The sequence below is a fragment of the Toxotes jaculatrix genome, chromosome 8 (assembly GCF_017976425.1).
Source record: "Toxotes jaculatrix isolate fToxJac2 chromosome 8, fToxJac2.pri, whole genome shotgun sequence".
In the NCBI taxonomy this organism is placed as follows: domain Eukaryota; kingdom Metazoa; phylum Chordata; class Actinopteri; family Toxotidae; genus Toxotes; species Toxotes jaculatrix.
The window spans coordinates 9,489,800-9,507,533 of NC_054401.1; the positions used below are offsets into that span (position 1 = coordinate 9,489,800).

General features: G+C 39.5%; 2 protein-coding genes across 3 annotated transcripts; both read right to left on the minus strand.

The window, feature by feature from the left end:
- Positions 1-325: 325 nt before the first annotated feature.
- Positions 326-10,824, minus strand: cops7a (COP9 constitutive photomorphogenic homolog subunit 7A). The gene is made up of 8 exons (XM_041044304.1): positions 10,761-10,824; positions 6,997-7,119; positions 5,215-5,290; positions 4,434-4,522; positions 3,396-3,598; positions 3,189-3,294; positions 2,312-2,481; positions 326-894 (listed from the first exon to the last, which is right to left on the minus strand). Exons 2-8 carry the CDS (start codon positions 7,117-7,119, stop codon positions 855-857), a joined length of 807 nt encoding a protein of 268 aa, XP_040900238.1. The 5' UTR covers positions 10,761-10,824; the 3' UTR covers positions 326-854.
- A 679-nt stretch (positions 10,825-11,503) lies between these two features.
- si:ch73-86n18.1 (uncharacterized protein LOC564061 homolog) lies at positions 11,504-17,332 on the minus strand. Of its 2 annotated transcripts, none has more exons than XM_041044324.1 (6): positions 16,913-17,332; positions 16,235-16,345; positions 14,468-14,599; positions 14,215-14,366; positions 12,818-12,939; positions 11,504-12,433 (listed from the first exon to the last, which is right to left on the minus strand). In XM_041044324.1, the coding sequence occupies exons 1-6, from the start codon at positions 16,995-16,997 to the stop codon at positions 12,271-12,273; spliced, it is 765 nt and encodes a 254-aa protein (XP_040900258.1). In that variant the 5' UTR covers positions 16,998-17,332; the 3' UTR covers positions 11,504-12,270. The 2 variants fall into 2 exon arrangements, with proteins under 2 accessions (XP_040900258.1, XP_040900257.1); XM_041044323.1 differs by having other exon boundaries at positions 16,907-17,329.
- Between the last annotated feature and the right edge of the window lie 402 nt (positions 17,333-17,734).

A 17,734-nucleotide genomic window follows, 5' to 3' on the forward strand; every position in this document is an offset into this window, starting at 1 on the left:
GAGGTACAAGGGACGGTGGCAGGCAATTTCAACAGGCAATTTTGACATTGAAATAGAAGCTCTGGGCAAAACATACTCATATGAAATATGAATGCACTTGGTGCGTGTGTGCGGATGTGTGTGTAGCCATGCTGGTTTGTTCACAGGGGAAGCCTCAGCTCTATAATACATTAGTCTCTTTGGGGACATGCCCTAATTAATGGCTTGACCTCCTAACGGGTAGCCCCCTTCTGCGAGTTAACATTTAGCAGTGCACCCTCCAGAGATGCACTTTGAAGTACATTTAATAAAAGAAGTGACAGTGACATTAATGAGACAGTCGGGATAAGTACAGGGCTTTGTTTTATTTCCCAACAATTTATATTCTGATTTTATACATGTCTGTACTCAGCAGAGAGAGAAAATACAAAGCAACATAGAATTAATCCAAACCAAAAGAACATTTTTTTTTTTTTAAACCAATAGAGATACACACACACATACGAGTCAAATACACCGATCTTGCTTCTGGTCAGAGGCAACGGACTCCTGCTGCAGACAAGTCTGTCTTCATGTGTTACAAGTGCTGTGTGTGTAAATACACGGATAGTCCTCTTCTGTCAGGCTGTTAATTACTGTAAGAGTGGATGTCACACGTGTCGTATCGCTCAGCCAGTGTGTGTTTCTGAATCCGTCAGGGTGAGATTAGGTAACAAGAAAAGTTCCCATGAAGCTTCCCGGTTTTTACATGTAGGTGAAGAGGGTGTCCGTGAGCATTGGTCACATTGTTTAATGTATCTATTTGTCCATTAACATGACCATGTGTCCATTTATCAGCGAGAGTGTCCATCAGTGCTGCTGTCTTTCTCTTGTCTTCAGTTGGACTTGGACCAGATCTTCCCACTGCCGCGGAGACTGAGTTTAAATTAAAAATAAAAAAAGCAAACACTGAATTTGTGCTTTGTTCAGGACTTATCAAAATAATTTAATGGTTTCCATGTTTATTTTCCATTTGCACTACTGAACCAGGACATTGCTGATGCAACCTGGTTGCAAAAGTGTCTTTGTGTTACAATATCTAATGACTATTAAGCATTTTTTGCTCTAAAATTGATCTCAGTGGATTTTCTATTTCTTCAAATTAAAAGGAATTTTTGCAAAGAACCTATTTCTAATAATAACTGCTGCACTATCTGTCCCATCCTTTAAATAGCTTTATAAAGAAATGGTGTCAAAACTCATTTTAATTTGAGGATTGAGGTTAAGCTATCATTAATTTGGATTTCAAAACACTGAGTGGATCTTCATTTGAATGAAGTGCAGTGCTGAGTGATGAAAATTATAGAGTTCTATGCTTCATCAAAATGTGACAGGCAGCCAGAAAATAATCACAGCTTTCTGTTCGGCAGCAACAACATAAACAGCAGACAAGCAAAGCATCTCGCCTGATCACTGGAGGGGGAAATGGTTCTTTCAGGAGGAGAGCACGCGGGCCGTTTGTATATCCAGTGACATTTTACAATCCAGGACAGATGTGAAATTAGCCATCGGTAATTGGGCCGGATGGAAGCAGAACAGAAAGAGAGTCCCTGATAGCAGGGTTAGAGTGCCGCTGCAAAACACTGATGTGCATCTGATAATAAAGCTACTTCATGCAGACACACACACACACACACACACACACACACACACACACACACACAGACAAACCACTTACACTGGCAGCTGGCTTTCTAACGTTTATTGAATAAATGGAAACATGGCGGTTCTCCGTCGAATTAACTTTGCTCTCTACAAGAACATTGGACTAATGGCTTTAATTTAGTGTTTGAAGAAGAGTCTTTACAGCGCTGTGGTTATAACTAGGTAAATTTGTATTTATAAAGCACCTTTCAATATCCACAGTTACAAAGTGTTTTACAGAACAAAAGAAGAGGCAGCAATAAAAAACTAGCTGGAAATCACCTCCACATGCAGCTTTTTGTTCCCATTTTATGTCTTGTAGGAACAAATAGCATTTCTCGCTTGAAAAAAAAAACCTCAACACAAACTTCATTTACGATCGCACCAACAAGCCTGAATAAAACATCATTTCAGAAAATTATTCCACATGGCCGGACATATTTTACGTGTTCAATTTGTGAGACGTTTGAGCTTGCTTTAGAAAAATGAGCGTAATTTCTATGCAAACTCTTGGTGATTCCTTTTATGTAAAAAGCTGTAACATCGAAGATGCTCAGAGTGCTTCAGTCATGCAGACAATATTTGGCTGAACCCCGATGCATGAAGCCACATACCTCCGCATTCACAAGAGTAATGTCCCAGTACTCACCCTTTCACCTTTGAACTTTTTTTGCCTGGTTGTCGAGGTTCCTGAGAGGATGCAGGGTCTCGTGGCTCGGCAGGCTGGTCTGCGTCCTGATTGGAGGCGGCTCCAGCAGGGGCGGGGCCTGATGAAGGAGAGGCAGCGCTGGCCTTTAACGTTTTCTGTAGGTTTGAAACCTGAGGGAAAAAGTGAAGAGAGTTTAAAAACTGGAGATTAGACAAGAGGGATGAATTAAAGAAAGATCCACAATTGTTAAATTCAGTCTTAAACAATAATCAGGTGCCCACATGAACTCTGAAACCGTTTTCCATGCTGTAATTGTTTCTGTCCGTCCTGACCAAAAAAAAAAGGAACAAAATTCACAGTCCCTGTTCTGTGCAAAACCTTACTGAGGAGTTTCTATAAAGCTAATGAGGCTTCGGCAATCTCAGTTATTCAAATAATGTATCTCCTAAGGTTAGTTTAAAATTCCCTCTTTGAATTTCCACAGCGTTTCCTTTCCTTGCTGCAGTTGAAGGACACTCACACAAAGAGGACATTGCGTAGTAAGAAGACTGTAACCTTGGAAGATACCCACTTGATATGTCTAACTCAAACCTCTTCACAGGCAATATGAAAAGGGCAAAACCTGTTTTCAGTGTTCATATAGGTCCACTACCAACTAAAAAAAAAGACAGTGAATCTATCCTTTAAAGTTAGAGATATGAACATGCGGCAGTTTACTCTTAAACAAGATGCAAAAAAGGAAATATGCGGTCAGAAGGAAACTAAAATACCACCAGTAGCTGGAAGCATGAAAACAGAGATGAGATGCCAAAGAATCACATTTGCTGGATTCCCTACAGGGAAAAGAACTGTAGACAAAAAGGGATGAGAGACTGACCTCTGTTTCCACTTGGACTTTGACCTTTAGCTGGCTCTCTCTGTATTGGTTGGCCCTCGAGACCTGCTCCTCAATACCACACAACACCGCCTCACACCCTGTACACCTGAGAGAGAGAGAGAGGCGGATTGTGAGTTGGGAAAACAGATAATTGAGACATACAGTAAATCTAAGGCGTGTGCACAGACACACGGCGACCATACTGACCACTCCTGCAGCGTGTTGATGATGTTTGGGAGCTCGTTGGGGCCCAGGTCACGACCCACGCTGCAGTCTACCTCCACCTGCTGGTTCCTCTGGTCCAGTTTACCCTGGATGATGTCACAGTAAATGGCTTCAATCAGCAGGTCCTCCAGCTCCCGCACATTCTTCAGCTCCAGCTGCTGCAGGAGGAGCGAGTACGGCAGGCACTGAGGGGAAAATAGACATGAAGAGACTTTAATCCCCATATTCTCTTCTTTTTTTTAACCAGGGCAAACAGGCAGAGAATTTAATTCCACTTTAATGGTTTGGTGGAAAACGACAAAAAATGTTACAGTGAAATTGCTCATTTGTCTAAATGTCACTGCCAGAAGAAGATGACAGGAGAGTTTGGAATTTAACAATCCTTCACTGGGCAATTAGAGAGTTCAAGTCTACATGTAGAGAAAGCAGTGACATATTACAGCGAAAAAATGTGTGCAGGAGTGAAAGGAGCAGTGGCAATGGAAAGTGAGATTAAGTTGGAGAAAAAAAAAAAGGACAGTGCTGGTGAGAATAATGAATCAATTACTTATCAGGAGCTGAGAAAGAAAAGGGCATAAGAAGAGGTGCAGCATGGTTGGAAGGTGCAAACGAGAGATGCCTTAAAAAAAGAACATTTAATACTTTATCATGCAGATGGAGTTAAGATATCTAAAATGACATGAGCAGCAGTCGATGAGCTGGCAACTTTTTTCCTGAGAAACTTGAGACTTGTCTGTTCCTTTACTTCTAATTTAGCTGATATAAATACAGCTACACGCTTAGAATAACAGCCAACATCACAAAGTTTTTTTTTTTTCTTTAATGGATTATGTGTCTGAATGAAACAGCAAAGCCATATTTAAAAGCAGAATTGTGAATACATCATTAATATCTTGCTGTATGACGCCTACAGCAATATGACGGTAGCAGAAACAAGATTTATTTTCTATTTTTGAGACAAATACAACGTTAGAGTTAATCTGCATTTTTCTGTAAAAACTGGAAGAGACAAGGACGAACCTTGAGGTTGGAAGCCAAGCTGATGATCGACAGATGGCGGAGTTTGTTTCTCTGTGCGGGGGTCAACTCTGGAAGAGAGGCTGCTCTCTCTACAGCAGCAGACAAGAACATAAAATAAAACAGAGAAACGCAATGGGGAAAAAAATATACCAGAGCAGTGTGTAAGTGTCACTTTGCTGAGGGTCACAGAGTCACGCAGTATTGAGGCACTCCTTATTGCTTTACACAGAGACATGCAGGTGAGTGGAGCTGTTTAAGCAGTCAGAGAACAAAGCCAGGAGGAAGTCGGTCTCCAGCGACTGTGTCTCCTGCTGCCTTGCTCCCTTGGTGACGGGACTAACACCCCCCGAGACTGAAGCTCTGACAGCTCCTCTAAGGGCTCCACTACACAGCTCTGTGAAAGTAAATGTGCGCCCTGTTGGCGTGACTCGAAAGGGAAGGGAACAATAAAGTAGGCTACATTCTTTTTCCAGGCTATTGGTTGATATTCAGCATAAAATTAGACATAATTAACATTCCACTTCTTGTTAAAGCTTCCCAACGCATTACACCACTGCTGCAACAGAGCCAATCATCAGCCAATCATTACGCTTGATGAAAAGTTGCCCTAACAGATAAAAGTACTCCAGTAATTTTGTCTGTGTATAACCTGCCTGCAGTCTCTCAGGTGAGGGTGTTTAAAGCCTCTGTGTCAGGGTGCCTGCCTTGCAGCGAAGAAATACAGCTCATAATAAAAGAGGCTGCCCTATTACTTATTTACAGTGTGCTGCCACTGCAATACCTTTGTAGTCGCAGTAGGTTCCATAGGCAAAGAGGTTCAGGAGCTGGTACACTGGTGCATGAGGGCCATTCTCCAGCTGTGGTTTAGAGGAAAGATGAGGGGAAGGAGAAAATGATAAGGCAGAACACAGACGTAATGAGACTCTCCATAAAAACTGTGCAACTGCATTTTATCTATGCACACTGAACAGCTCTGAGGAGAAGTCTTTGCTGAAACTCAGTGAGAGTAAAAGAGAGAGAGAGTCCACGTGAAGACCTGGCTACTTATGTTCAGATATAGTTGGATTAATCTGAGAAGGATTACATTCACACACCGGGCATGAAAATGTGTCCTCAGTGATCCTTTCTGATTGGACTTCAGATCCCTGCTCAATATTCAAATGACATTTGGAGAAATTGTGTTTCCCAGTGGCTGACTTGAAGAAGCTATCGGCTGATGTCTGTCTGTCTACAAAGTTGTACGAGACTTCACACTGAAATGTATCTGTGCAACTATGAGGATTTTCATTCTGTTTCAAGCTGTTTCACCTGTTACAATAAACACCTGGTGGAAATCTACTAAGATAATTCACTGCAATTTTCCAATTTAGCAGGGTGTTTACAAAGACTAAAGACATAAATGAGCCCAGCTGCAGTTCATCTGATCCCTATACATCCCGTGATGAGTGTTGCACATGTCTGGAAAGCGATGAAGGGCAAAAGACAATGTTCTCTGCTGCTGCTGTACCACATATACTGACTGAGAAGAAGACACTTTTGGAAATGCAAGCGTTAATTCAACTGGCAAGGGGAAGGTTGTATCTGACGAAATATTATAAATAGCCAATGTTATCAGTTCACCAAAAAGATCAATAATAGAATGAATCATGAAAATTAATGTGGGAGGTTTTTTTTTTTAACAATAAAGCTTTTAAACTCCTTTGCCTAGATTACTGGGATAAACAGATAAAAGTAACAGACCCACTTAATAAGTATTACTGGCTGCTTCAATCATATTTCACTGGACTGGACCTGCTATGAGCCATTAAAAGTCAAGACAAATAAATATTCAAACAGAAAACCACAGAGGGAAACAGATGGGTAAATCCCTTGTGTTATAATAACAGTCTGTCTGCATTGTTGGTCATTGGTGTGAGGTAATGCATCTTTATAAATTGGTGCAATATTCTTGACTTCAGCCAATGAAGTATTTTAATTGTCTGAGGCAAACATTTTTCTTTCTCTCTCTCCTCGGTTAGTTTCTGTGTACCCAGTAAAATAGTGCTGCAAATTTTACATCTGTTTTTTTCCAGGCATTAAACTTCAGATGCAATGTCAAAATTTTCAGCAATGCCACTTGTCTTCCATTTTACCTCTGCAAAACCTTGTGTGCTTCTTGTAAATAACGACAAATGCAGTTTGACTGTTTAGCTCCTAAAAAGAGACACAAATCCTTAGTAAATATTCCCACTGGTCTGGATTTTTCTACATTCTTGAAATTGACAGCAGCATCACATCCAGGATTTCTATATATAGATGTGTTAATTGGGAGGCGAATTGTGACTTTGATTACATCACTGGCGCACAAATGTATACACATTTCCGCTTGTGTAGATGCTAAATATGGCCCAGTGTGGTTAGGAAATAAACTTGTTTTGATGCTGCTCTAACAATGTGGTCACATCTCCTCCATACATTAACACTTGTGAGATTAAGGGTCTGTCTGTGATTAAGATAGATTTTTATGCCAGGTCTTAGAAGACAGGTAGTGTGAGGAAGATAAAATGTGAGAGAGTGTGTTTACCTCTCTGACATTAGGCAGCTCCAGGATGTCAGAGAAGACGTACAGGCCTGGGGTCTCCAGCAGAGAGCTGACAGCCTGGGCCAGTGCTGAGCCTGACAGAGACAGGAGCTGCTCCACCTCCATCTGATGCCAGAGGACACAAGTAACAGAGACACAGGTACCAGGTTAGACTAAAGTACTACAGAGAGACACATAAAAGCAGCAGAGCTACGTAGGAAGTACAAGTGTGCTACAAAAAACATTGGCTCCTTCACTTTATTAAGGTGGTGTAAAATCTTTCAACACCATGTCACAATCTTCCATAAATACTCTGGTAACAATCACAACACTTTATTAATGAACACTAGGACTCCACTGCATGACGTGAGATCATGCCATGCCCTCACGGCTTGTTGAAAGGACATCGATACGAACGAACAATACTCCCTCCTCATTTAACGTCTAACAGCCAAGTACTCTTGACCAAAGCACTTAACCCTCAAATTACCTGGAGAGCTACTCAAATAGAGGAAGAATAGCAGGGCAGAACCAATCCGGGAAACAAGTGCAGTGAATGTGAAACAGACCATGTATATTCATCAAAAACCATTTCCTGCATAGAGACATGATGCAAATGCACTTTGGTGAGGGCAACACCAGAATAATTACCTAAGTAGTGACAGGAAAGCCTGTGCCTATTTAGACTCCACAAAGTGCATCCCGGAAAACAAACACACACAAAAAATGAGACCATTCCTGATGTAAAACCTGTCAATGTTTTCTGTCCTTTGTCATGACTCTTGCTCTTTAACTCACAATCTTACAGCAAAAAAAAAAAAAAAAAATTCCACAGTTGGATGTCAGTTTGATTCTATTTGCGTGTTCCCTCCAATTCAAAAGTGTCTTAACTGACAAACATCCTAACGTGAGGAGATGTCCTATTGACTTTGATGGGATATTTTAAGATCTTAATCCCAGTCGACACACCATGGGACACAAGGGAAGTTTAGTCTTACAGATGCATGATAAAATCACTGCATTTGCATCAGACCAGTTTCTTTACCTGAGGCCATTTCGTAAAATTAATGCAACAAAGAGCCTGGATACCCACTGCTGTGCTAAGAGTAGTTTGACTGGTTCTTGCAGTCAATGCTTTTGTCCTAAATCCAATGAATTTAGATGCACACATACACATCTTCCATATGTTGTCCCACTGGACCACCATCAAGGAGGTCCAAAGAGCATATTCCCAGGTAAGCTGAACAGATGAGCGGGCATGTGTTGCAGGCAAACAAATTAACCTACACTCTGTTTCAGAAACAGTACCTTGTTTAATTTCAGATATTTTTTTAAAAGTCAAATTAAGCTCTGAATCTGTGGCTGCATTGGATCCATCTGTGTTTTTCTACTGAATTTATAAAAAAAAAAAAAATAAAAAAAAAGGACTAAACTGGCTGCACATCAGAGAGAAATGGCTGGAGGAATATGGAGACAGTCAATGCACAATATGTAGACTATCAGATACAAAGTATCTTGGTGACCACGGAGAAATAAACACAAAATGTCAAAAATAAACATTAATTTTCAAAAAATACTGAAATGAGCTAATAATAATACAAAGGATGCCAAAGTGCGAAGACATGTATTTATCACTCATTGTGATAAATTGTTTTGTCAAGCAGTAATGACCATACATAATGACAGCATTGTTTTTGTTCTACCGTCCTCTCAATTCATTTAGCCTATTACTGTTATCTATGTTTCATTGTGTGTCATCTCAGCATAATTTGAATTAAAAACCATTCTCTTGTTCCAGTACCTTCTGTTCTCTTTTGTATGGCACAGCAGGCACTAAAAACCCAATTGAAAACATTTTACATTTGTTTTGCTATTATCATTTATATTGTTACAAGGAGCTTTAAATTCAAAATAGAGTTATAGATTCAAACTGAATAAAATATGTCATAAAATAATATAGAAAGGTACGTAGCTACTAGAGGGAAAACAATTTTAAATTGGAGCTGGCAGGTGTAAGCTTCCATTGTTGTATATCATACCCCAAACTCACTAAACAGCACTCACTTCAATAGACTCAGCTCTATAAAGAAGTGGATCATCCATTTTTCCCATAATCCTTTTCAACCAAAAGGGACTATAAATGGCTCTGAAGATCCCTGCAAACCACTTCTAATATTTGAGATTTTACAGAAATGCAGCATGTTGAATACTTTTAATGCTAAACTATGCAGAGTTCCAACAAATATGCTGACAGATACCTGTATGTGCGGTTTTGCTGATGAGCATGTCAACTTAAGACTGATACAACCAGCAGTCTGCAGTCAGCCATTACAAACTCATGCTGTGCAACCAAACATTGTTAAAATTCTTGTGAGGAACTCAAGTTGTCAGAAAATACCAAATATGTCGGAGTGAACTTTGGGAGAATGAGTAGAAAATGATGCACAACACATTCAGAATATTTCCAGAGTAAGAATAATGAAGCCATAAAAACATGGAATCTTGAGTTTGAATATTTCCCTCAGTATAAACATCATATAGTTTCAATGATACAGAATATATATGACACTGTATGTCTTAAAGCTACCCAGTAAAGTGAAAACACTGTCACTGAAGCTAAGGTTAAGTGAAAATGTTCTAAAAGTGTAGATCATTGTTATTATTTTCCATACTAAGTCCAGAAACAGTCAGAAAAGAGTGAAATTTTTCCAGTTAATAAATTGCTTGTTTAGTCCAAAAGAAAAAAGTGTAAAACCCAAATAAAGTCAATAAATATATAAAATGCTACACAGCAGAGAAAAGCAGCAATCACTCAAGGAATCAGAAACTGAGATGTTTGCCAGTTTTGCATAACAAATGATTCAAACTACTTTAATTCATTTCAGCATGAACAGAGAGTTTCAGCACAAGGTTCACAAACAAATTAAAGTCTCTGATAATGGCAGATTTTTTATGCTCACTATGCAGAGTCAACATTTGTACTTATATTTGTATTTTTTTAATGGCAGTGCCTGCAAATGTAGCGAAGGACACTGCTTCAGAAAAAAATACTTATGGAACAAGTTAAACGTCCAAAACACACAAAATAAAGTACACACACATTTTCAACAAGGCAAAAAAACTGTGTATGCACATAGCTTAACACTGCGATTGTGGCACTATTTCTAAGTCTCAAACAATCACAATAACCTTATGTGTAGCAAATTACACTGCCAGACACTTTTCGAGAGTTCACAATTAAAATTAGTGAAAACAAATTATTCGATCATAATCTTAAGTAGTGTTTTAACACATTTCACTAGTTACGCGAAGTGATGATTAAGAAATATAATTAAAGGTATATTAAGGCTCACTCAGCCAAACCTCCTGCCCGTCTTAGCATTAGCTGCCATGCTAAATCACCCGGCTAATATTAAATGTAATGACCTTAGCTGTAAACAAGCACTGATACAAATAACAGAAGTAGAAAGTGCCAAAAGTACAAAACATACCTATGGTTTCATGTAGGAGGTTGCTTTTATACCAATATTTCTTATTAAAGTGTTTGTTGTTTATTATTTGAGCGCACTGTGTCATGCTAGCTCGGTTGCTAGCGGCTACTTAATGGCAAGGCTTCAAATAACAGCTGACGTTAGCCCTCAGTTCATATAAAGCCTTTCTGGCGATTTTAATCACACCAGCACACTGCATAGAAACTTGGAAATAAGATAAGCGCGTTAATGTTATCACAAAAGTGTTGAAATAAGGCCGAGTGTGCTCAAATTTACCTTCTTGTGTTGGTTGCTAGCAGGTAGTCCCCCTCTCGATTATTCAGTTCCGCTGTCAGCACACGTACGACAAAGCAGCGTAATGACTGATTGGACAGTAAAGGTATGGGGGCGGGACAAGTGCAGCTGCCAATCAGCATCGGTACCCTCGGATCAGATAGAACAGCGCTTTCTAGCGGTGATCTGGTGTTCTCCAGCTGCATCAATCAAACCACGTGCAAGTCAGCAATGATGCATTGTGAGGATAAATAACCTCTCTCATGTTGTCCTAGGACAAACATGAGGGTTCATTAAATGATTAGACCAAAGACTTTTTTCTTCCTGAAGCCTCTAAAAATTCTTAAAATTAAACCATCCAAGAAGGCAAAATCACATTTAGGTTGAATCTTCACAACCTATGCCTACACTGAAGCCATATGTGACAAGTGGTCACAAGTAGACCTCACTCCGTTTAACTTCATCCCAAGGAGCATTTTTCCACAATCTGGCAACCCAAAAGTTGTTCTTATTAATGGTTTACTGAGCCATGAGGGATTAGTCAATGATTTGTTAACTATTAAAAAAATGGCCTTATTACAGCTCGTTAACCCTGTCAGAATGTGGTAGCTATTTTTTGGTGGTATAGTAGGCTACAGTTACATCAGTGACCAGATTTCAACTAGTGAACTTGTCACTGGGCTATGTGGTATGGTAAATACGACAAGTGCATGTGCCACATGCTGTAGAAAACCAAAAGACTATATAAAAAACACAATTTTATTGACATACATTCATCCTCAAAAGTTTGGAATATTGCAGACAAGCAACACACTTCATCTTAAAGGGGAAACAACCGCACCAGTGTTATTTATAAAAATCATTTGCAGCTCAGTTTTAAGTTATGAATTTGCACAAATCTCTCCTTAAGATATACAGCAGAGACAGATCGCGTAATCAAGCCTGAACTTCAAAGACACAATGACAGCATTCATGCTCATTTCACTACAATGGGAAGACTTTTTTTTTTCTAATGTCAGTTCTGGATGTCCAAACATTCAGACAATGGCGTTTTGGATGAAATACCTCAAAACCAAATTCAATAATACACTAATCAGTGTAAAGAGATGCACTCCAAAAATCATCACTTCAACTTTTGAAATATTGACATCCTTGTCTAAAATCAGTGCAATGTAGCAATATACATTCTATATTAATGTAATGTTCATCCTTTTGAATTTACTTTAAAACAGGCGTGCAGTAGTACAGTTTACCTCTCACCACTGTGAGACTCCCTGCATACTTCCTCCAGGTGGTATCTCAACACAAAAAAAACAAAAACAAAACCAAACCAAACAAAAGCAGTGTTTTCCTGTGTATGTCTCGGTCACAAAAATGACTTTTTGGTCTGCAAATATGAGTTTTATTTTCTGTAATCCCAAATATGTAACTACTACTTTAAGGTTTAGTCTCTCACAACCCTGTGTAGTTTTCAGACATTCCAGTTGTGCAGTATTATCAGTTGTATGAGGATTCAGTTGAGTTGAATGGCATCCATCTGGCAGATTCGTTTATAAATGTAATCACAAGGAACATCAAACCATGTCTTTGAGTGGCTGTCTAAGGTGGCACAGTCCTCTCCATGTTCCCCTCCTGACTGGTGGTTATCTGGCTCTGAGCTCCACTGATCCCAATATCTGTGGTTAGAGGGAGAGTGCAGGAAAGTGCGACAGGAAGGGTGAGCTACAAACAACAGCAGCACAACAGCAACAGCTCACCTTACCCAGCACCTTTATTCTATAGTTTTTGATCCATGAATGAAAAATGTATGCCTTCTGAATTTACAAATTTTACACTTATTTTGATGTTGTGAATGTTACTAATACTTGACATTTTCATACCTTTCATACCATTTTTCATGCCAAGTCTGGTAAAACAGGTTGGATATTTTGCTTTGCATGGTTTAAGCTCTTCCTGGACAGTTTATTCAGTATCATAAAATATTCAAACGAACCTGGGATTGAAACTTAAACTTAACTTAAACATCTTAAATCATTAGAAATTAAATATGGATGGTTTACTTGTGTTGCACTGTTGTGTTGTCCACCCATCTCCAGTCTCCTTCATTCTCTATATCAGACAGGCCAATCCAGTAGTGGTATTCAAATCCACCAATTCGTCTGGCTTCTTTTTCCAGAGCGTCCTACAAATAACACACACACACAGTTACATTTGTACAAAATTATCTCAATGCATTCCTAACCCCCTCACTCTAAAACCTTAACCCAGTTTTAATTTTATGAACCCCTAAAACCACTTTAACACTTTAACAGTCCTTTGAAGAAGTGGTAGCCAGACAAAATGTCTTCATTTTCCAAATAAGTGCTCATTCAATGTCTATACATGGCAATGTCTAATTCAAATGCAAACACATAAGACACGCATATTATCATTATACTGGGAGGGATCATCAGTTGCTTTAGTAAACCAAACTGACACTGAAACTTAAACATGAACATTTACATTTAAGGCATATTTACACAGTCCTTATTCACCACACACATTCAGTCTTCTTGTTCTCTTCATAAACCATGACAGTATGACAATGAACGAGCAGTCAGAATACCAGGATACTGATATTGAACCAGGTACACAGAAGTCGACAAATCATTAATTTCATTATTTCCCAGCGGTCCTTTTCCTACTGTAACATGTCAAAATGTTTGTTGCAAGGCCCGTTGCATGACTGAACTCAGAGTATGCAAAGGCTGAGTTAATCAATCAAGCACAGTCAGTACACACCTGCACAGCCTTGAATGGAGGGAATAAAGTGAAATCACCTGTGTGGGTGGACCATAGATGCGCAGGGCCTTTAAAATACAGGCCTGTATTACTTGAGTGTTTACACACAAATGTGACAAGAACAAGAAAGAGCAAGTAGGAAAAGCACAGGGATAAATAATAAAATGAATGATGGCTGAATTCCATTTAGCTGCTTCTGTTTCAGGGTCCTAGTATTGTTCAAAGGGGCTCACTGCCACAGTGTCATGATCTAGCAGGGCACTTGAATAGAACAGAGCCGTTGGTGGTGGTACTGGCCTGTGGAACCCTTAAAGCAAATTTAACTTCTTATCTTAGAGTCTGCCTTTGCAGAAGTAGACCAGATAAAGTGACCTTGCCTTGCAAAAACATCTTTCTGTTCCCCATCTTTTCAAGCACACACCCTCATACACACACACACACACACACACACACACGAACACGCACACACACACAACCTTATGTCTTTATCTTTCTTATCTTGTGGACAGCACACAGTATCGGGCCCAATTAAGAGGAATGAGGAACACCTGTGCCAGTCAGCGGGGCTCTGCAGACAGTGTTTATTTCTGTCTGTGAAGTTTGCTGATAAGTTGTGTTCACTTCAGCTCCCCACACATACTAAAACACACACACACACACACTTTAGCACACGTACATGTTGTTCCATGGTGTGCAGTATGGTGAGATAGCCTCCCATCTCTGCGCAGCTGTCTCTGCTCTTCAGCCAGTCCAGCTTGTCGTTGCTGAAGTAGTAACACTGATCCCCGACATGAAGCCATCCTTCAGGGCACTCGCTGCACTGTTTAACTGTTAATGAGCGAGAAAGAGCATGATAGAAGGATGAGGGGAACTGTAAATCAAAGACAGCAGGAAATGACGATTATGTACATGTTTACATCTTGTGTCACCTGTCTGTGAACAGCTCTGTCCCAGGGCGGTGTAGTCCTTACACAGCTGGGTGTAACGTTTCTGCATCGAGTTCAGCTTCAAACCTGGAGATGACAAGTCCGGGGCGGCACCTGGCTCTGGCCTGCCAATCACTGAGAAGTAGACAGATAGATATATAGAGTGAGTGTCTGAGTACAAAGATGGCAGCTGATGGGAAAGTCTTTGTGTATAAACGAAAGTACTGGACAAATTCAAGTTTTGACCTGATGATTGCACAAGATAAGGAAGTTAAGCAGTCGCCAAAGTTATTGCAGTTCATCTTGAGGGAAACATGAATGTCTGTACTAAATTGTCATGGCAATCCATCCAATCGTTGCTGAAACAGTTCCCTTAAAACTACAAAAACAAACCTCAATGTGTTGTGGTGTTACAGGAAAAGCCAGGTGACCACAAAAAGTCAGTAGGACCCATCCTCTGGGGACCATAAACGGGGTCTCTACAAAATGCCATGATCATCCATCCAGTAGTTGTTGAGATATTTCAGTCTGGACCAAAGTGGTATGACTTAGCCATCCACAGAAGCATGACTAAAAACATGCAATTTTCATACTGTTGTGTTTTCTCATTTCTTACAACTTCTCCCTCCTCAAACATATAATGCTCCTCTGTACAGTTTGTGAATCTCTGCAAGATTTTATTGCTGCTGTTGCTGGTATAATTGAGTTTATATGAGCTCCCTTGCGGCTGTGAGAAATGATCATTTACAATGTGAACTTAGTCTGGTTTCATTGCCAGATATTTTTCCACATTAGGGGTTTCCTCAGTTTATGGTGCCACTTCCCCTTTGCCTACTAAAACATTAAAATGTTATTTCTGTGATGGTCTCTAAGAAGACTAATTGATGTAATATAAGTCATAAATACAGATAATGGCCATATGTTTATTTGGCTTTTATCAAGAGAGACCATCATAATGACACCATATAGACACAAACAATACCTCAGAATGAGTTTGAAATTCAATAAAGTTTTGTTGAGGAATCGAAAGTCAACCAACTTTCTGTCTTTATGTTCATTTAGCATGACGTTTTACGGTGTATTCACTCGATTAACAGTAAGCTACTTCGCTGTGGTTAGAGGATCACGTCAGAGTATATTGTAAAAATGTGTTTTTCCAGGTAAAACTAATGACAGACTCATTTCCTGTTGAGACACATACATATAGAGAAAAAAAATTACACACTCGCACCTGTATGTACAAATGTGCATGTACATTTTTTGTCTCTATCAACACTCGATATGTTACAGATCAAATTGCCAGAGAAGATGTTTTTCTTCTTTTTTCTTCTTAAGACATGCAAGTCATCATTTTCAGACACTAAAATTGTTCTCAGTAGCTTCTGTGTGTGTCTTTGAATGTGTGTGTTTATGTGTTGGTGGCGATGAATAAAGCACATACTGCCCCAGTGGTGTTTGTTTTAAACGAGAGTGTCCTCACAAGCGCATTAACAGGCTGTGCTGCCAGAGACTGTTGGCCCTCCAGGAAAAATATTTCACAATTATGGACTTTTGTGCTTTTTCTATTACATGACCCTCACTGGACTGGAGAGAGTGCTTTATCTTTTTTATTGCCAATTATAGGTGTCCAAAAGCACACAGACCTGAAATAAAGACAAAATAATCAGCCAGACTGAGGAATAGAGTGAGACTTGGACAGACAGACAGACAGACATACTCAGACTTGGGGCCAGGAAACACAGGAGGTTGTAAGAGAGTGTTTATACTTACAGAGCACAGTGAGTACAATGTTGGCGCAGATGGAGGCCAAAAAGCCAATAAGCATCAGGAGAGCAGTCTGACTCCTCAAACACTTAACGCCCCGCTTCAGTCTCTGGGAGCCTGATTAGACACAAAACAGTCCACAGAATGGTAGCTGTCAATTCACTGTTTTTAATCCTCTGGTGAAGCGTTGAGCGCAGACATTGACCAGAACATTTGACCAGAATTTAGCTTTGTAACATTTTTACTGTTCCCAAAAGATAAAATGCCTACTGAAAGTTTAGTCAAGTGGACGCTCTCTTTGTGCGTCTCACACTGTCATATATACACCCATAAATACTAAAATATAAATACATACAGTAATGAATTAAGTCAGTAGCAGAATTTTTCAAATTGTTTACTTGATAGCATTAACAGAATGAAAAAATACTTAATTAGCAGTAAAAGTAGTGCAGTCAAAATCCTGTAAAACCAGAGAAATAGTGTCAGCTAAGTATACTTTAAGTAGTTTTTTATGGGTTATTGGAAAATGATTACTGATACACAAACAAAGTAAGCAGCAATGAGTAAAAAAATTACTTCAGTTAAGTACTCGAGTAAATATATTTAAATGTGTTCCACCTCTACCTCTAACACACTTCAGATCTCTCAGTATCTTTGCCACATATACACACAAAATACCGTTGCCTTGTTCGAGGATGGGCCTGTTCCCTCCAGGTGATGTCTCCTCTGTTAACTCCTGCAGGCTGGTGTAGTTTTCTGTCCCATCCATGCCTGTTGTATCCTTGTTAACACTCTCGCTTTGTCTCTCTTTCTCTCTTTATACTGTATCTCTTTGGGTCCCTAAAGGCTTTGGTATCTCCTCCCCAGAGCAGCAATATTTCTCCTTCAAATTAAATTTGTCCCTGCTGGTTGATTCATGCAGGAATTTCCATCTGCCTACAACATTCTTGTGCTCAGAGAAGTGCTGTGTAGTTAAACTATGCTGTACCTTCACCTCCCCCTAAAAAAAGTTTAGCTTTTTGTAAAGTGCTTTCTGAAAAAAAAAAAAAAAAAAAGAACAAGACTGTTAATCCAAAATGAGAATTTTTTTCTCTGTTTCTTGGCTATGTGTGATGGATTTCTGCTTGTTGTTCTGGTTTCACTGTCAATTTGCCATGTATTGCATAATCCCAATAGTTTCTTCACTCCTTGGCTCTGTTTAGAGTGAAGAGTTGATTCTGGACATCGTATTATGGGGGATCATGACTCAGAACAAGAGCAAAATCTTTTTGAGGAAATAGGTCAGGAAAAAAAAAACCAAGTACCTTCGACTTCCTGACATTTATTTTTTTTAAAAATTACAAAACAGGAGCTGTGACAAGGTTGTGATGGGAAAGCAGCTGGGACCTGTGTGTGCACTGACACACAGTGTTTTTAAGAAAGAAGGGCCAAGCTCTGAATCGGAATACAGACTCAGATGACAAGAATTTGTGGTGATGTGCAACAATAAATTGTTTCTGACGAGTC